The sequence below is a fragment of the Tupaia chinensis genome, unplaced genomic scaffold (genome assembly GCF_000334495.1).
Source record: "Tupaia chinensis unplaced genomic scaffold, TupChi_1.0 Scaffold000248_2, whole genome shotgun sequence".
Taxonomy (NCBI): Eukaryota; Metazoa; Chordata; class Mammalia; order Scandentia; family Tupaiidae; genus Tupaia; species Tupaia belangeri.
This window is the reverse complement of record NW_006159727.1, coordinates 103,958-107,719: the sequence shown is the minus strand read 5'-3', so window position 1 is coordinate 107,719 and position 3,762 is coordinate 103,958. Positions and strand designations below refer to the sequence as shown.

Sequence of the window (3,762 nt, the reverse complement as noted above, 5' to 3'; positions counted from 1 at the left end):
GAGCCGCGGTCGACTATGTGGGAGTCCAGCGACATAGCCATTACGCTAATTGCTGGTTCCCCGGCAAACATATATTCTTAAAAGTCTTTTCTTCCCCTCTGTTTTTCTCATTTTTATGTTTGGGTTTTATTTATTTTTAAGTATATACTATGTTAATAATCGGGAAAACTGTTAAAAATTTTAAAGAACAAACGCCTTACTTATCTGAAATTGCAGTTAGAAGAATTCATAAAGGTGTCATTTAGTCATAATAAATGTGATGTCATTTATAATAAGGAGTCTAGTTTTCCACAGAGCTGCCCATGAGTTGAAAAACACTATCTTTATAGCTATACAATGTAACCAGAAAACCCTTTATTTTCGGCAGTGTATCAGTTTGATGCTACTGTAATTTCCAAGGGCAATGTGCTAACATACTCAAAAACACTGTTACAGTAGCAATACAAAAACACTAAGTTCCTAGTAAGTGTTTCATAATTTCAGAACACCAACTCAGGAACAGAACAAGGCAGAAATCAAACTTTAACTTCCACCCGGTTTAACTGCCTCGCCACCAAACTCCTTTCCTCCAGGACTCTGTGCCCAAGTCATTTTAGATGTTTATACTGTCATAAATATATTCTTTAGCCGTGAATGGCATCAAATTCCCCTGCAGTCATTTCCATGTAATACAAACATCGGTGATAAAACAGAAATGAAGCCACTGGACAGATAGGCTAACCTAAAAAACATCAGCCACCATTATTACTTTTATATAAGAGAAACAACATGAATGCATTTCATACTGGGCAGTTTAACTTTTAATACTAGAAAATTCAAAGCAGGGCCAGCCAGCAGGGACAATGGAGGAGGAAGATGGGACATGGCAGAGGGTGGGGGATGGGGAATCAGGGATGGCAAGACAAAGGGCAAGGTATGCAGGATGTAAGAATTGGAAAATTACTTGCTGAGAACATGTATGTTGATGTGCTTGATTGAACCAGTGCACAGTGTATTTTGGATGGAAAATTTATTGGTGGGTTGTGATGGTGTATAGTGAATTAAGGTAGAAAATAAAAATTAAAAAAAAAAAAAAAAAGTAGGGCCAGCCAGTGGCCCAGTGTAACCTAGCACTCTACAATGCTGCACCCACATGGAGCAGGTGGGGTCCTGAGGTCTCCCCATGCCTACTGGGTGTACGCACATATACCTGTTACTCAGTCTGGCATGAGGACCTTCTTAGGAGTGCCTTTCTCTCTGTCCCCCTCTCTTTCTTTGTCTCTCTCTCTCTCATGGAAGAAATAAATAAAAGAACTTAAAAAGAGAGAGAAAATAAAATCCAAAGTAGTTAAAATAGGGTCACAAGAAATAAACATCAGCCAGTCATTCTTCCATAACTACTTTCAACACCGTGTATGCAATGCCTTCCGATAGCTAATAACAGAACATTTTTATTTTGCTGTTGAGAAAAGTGTTTATCATTTCATAACTTACCAAGTCCATAAAGCATCAATTGGAACATTCCAGAATGCAAATCTACAAAAATGTGTAGACACTCCGAATTACCACAGGGCTCCAAGATGGGAACAACAAGAGCAGGCAGTGCAGTCTCTATGGAAGCTGAACAGTGAAAAATTTAGAAAATTATTTTCTATCTGAATATTTTCCAAAAAACATTCTTTCTCAGTTAGCAGAAATGAACCGACCTAGGATTCTGAATGCTACAGAAAAAACATGGTCTTGAAAAATATGAAATAGTACTATTATGTCCATTAGTAGCTCCAAAGGAAAAACACTGTTGCTATGGCGTGAACGGTGTACCCCCACATTTGTGTGTTAAAGCCCCAAGCCCTAAAACGATGGGATTTGCAGCAGGGGCCTTAGGGACCTGATTAAGTTTAGATGAGGTCATAAGGGTGGAGTCTTCCTAAGGGCTTTTTACCCTTAGAGGAAGGGACACCAGAGAACTCTCTCTCCTGTATGAGCACACAGTGAGAAGGCAGCTATCTACAAGCCGTGAAGAGAACCATGCTGGCACCCTGACCTGTTGTTTAAGCCACCTAGTCTATGAAATTGTGTTAAGGCAGCCTGAGCTAAGACAAACATACATTCCTAAAAGCCTTTTTTGATTTTCTCCCTGCTTTTCTCATCTTTGGGTTTGGGCTTTTTAAGTATATACTATACGAATAATCAGGAAAACAGTTTAAAAGGAAATGCCAAGTTGACATGAAGCAAACTTGTGTTGAATACTACAGCCAGAAAAGAAAAAAAAAAAAAATTCGAGGCCGGCGGGTAGCGTGGTGGTTAAAGGTGCTGGATTCCCACATGGTCAACTGCAGTTCAAATCCCAGACCTGGTAGCTTGCTTTCTCACTCTCTTTCTCTCTGTCTCTGTCTCTCTGGTAAAATAGAAATAAACAAATGAATAAATAAATAAAGTTAAATAAAATAATTCTTTTTTTTTTTAATGGGAGTTTTGCTATAGGGCATATGCACTCGCCAGACAAACAGAGAGAGACAGAGAGACAGAAAGCGAGAAATCACCCCCCAGGGGGATAGCCACGCCGTAATTCCTTCTCCTCTCGGGATCTTGGGCACGCATGCACACGCGCCTGGCATGAGTTTAAGCCACCGGGTCCGGGACTCGAAATGCAGTCGACTACATGGGAGTCCAGCAACATAGCCATTACGCCAACTGCTGGTCCCAAGTAAAATAATTCTTTAAAAAAAAAAGAAGAAGAAAAACAAACTCAAGGTTCCTTAGAAAGGGTTAAATACGCCAATGCCAGTGGCACAGTGATAATGCGATGCTCCACAATGCTGAGGCCACATGGGAAGGTCCAGGGTTAGTGTCCCAGGGTATCCCTGTGCACACTGGGCACGAGCGTGGGTTTCTGTCATCCTGGTTGGCTGTGGCTGGGGTTGGATTTGGATATGTACACCCTACTGGGGATGTGTGTCTCTCTCTCAGATGAGATAAATCATCTTAAAAGAAAAAAGTTAACTAGCTAGTGAAAAGTCAATCTCATCAGTGAGATGAGTTCTACCTTTACTCTCAGCTGGTAATCTTTTTTTTTTTTTAGTTTTTTGTTATAGGAAACACGTGCTTGTTGGAGAGAGGGAAAGTGAGAATCACCTGGGGTAGGTGGGGGAGGAAGGACAGCCATCCAAAATCCCTTCTCTTCCACTCTCCTCTTGGAATTTTGGACATGCACACACATGTGCCTGACATGTTTTTGGTTTTTTTTTTTTTTGAAGGGTTGTTTTGTTTGTTTGTTTTTTTTTTGCTATACGGGGCTTGCGCCCGCCAGAAGACAGAGAGAGACAGAGAGATAGAAAGTGAGAAATCACTCCCTGGGGGATTGACCACGCCACAATCGCTTCTCCTCCATTCTCCTCTTGGGATCTTGGGCACGCACGCACATGCGTCCAGTGTGAATTTAAGCCACCGGGTCCAGGATGCGAACCGCGGTCGACTACGTGGGAGTTCAGCGACATAGCCATTACGCTAACTGCTGGTCCCTGCCCGGTATGTTTTTTGAGCTGCAGGGTCCAGAACTCGAACCGCACAGTCAGCCATGTGGCATCCAATGCCTTAATCACCACAACATCTGCTAGCCCCAGTAAATTAATTCTTAAGGATTATTTTTCTGATATAGTGGGAAGGAAATTAGTTATTTGATAAACAAAATAAATTTCACTTATGGCCTAGTGATTCTCAATGCCATCCTTCATAAGAAAAAAAAAAAAAAAAAAAAAAAAAAGGTTTTTTGACGGTTAGGGT

The 3,762-nt window shown here is 41.2% G+C and overlaps 1 protein-coding gene across 2 annotated transcripts in view; it reads right to left on the bottom strand.

Moving 5' to 3' along the window:
- Positions 1-3,762, bottom strand: part of MED14 (mediator complex subunit 14) — an 87,929-nt gene that overhangs the window by 50,315 nt on the left and 33,852 nt on the right. For both annotated transcript variants that reach the window (XM_006148886.2, XM_027772029.1), the window contains exon 11: positions 1,474-1,599. In XM_006148886.2, the coding sequence (XP_006148948.1) occupies positions 1,474-1,599 (126 nt within the window). The remainder of the gene's footprint in view (positions 1-1,473; positions 1,600-3,762) is intronic.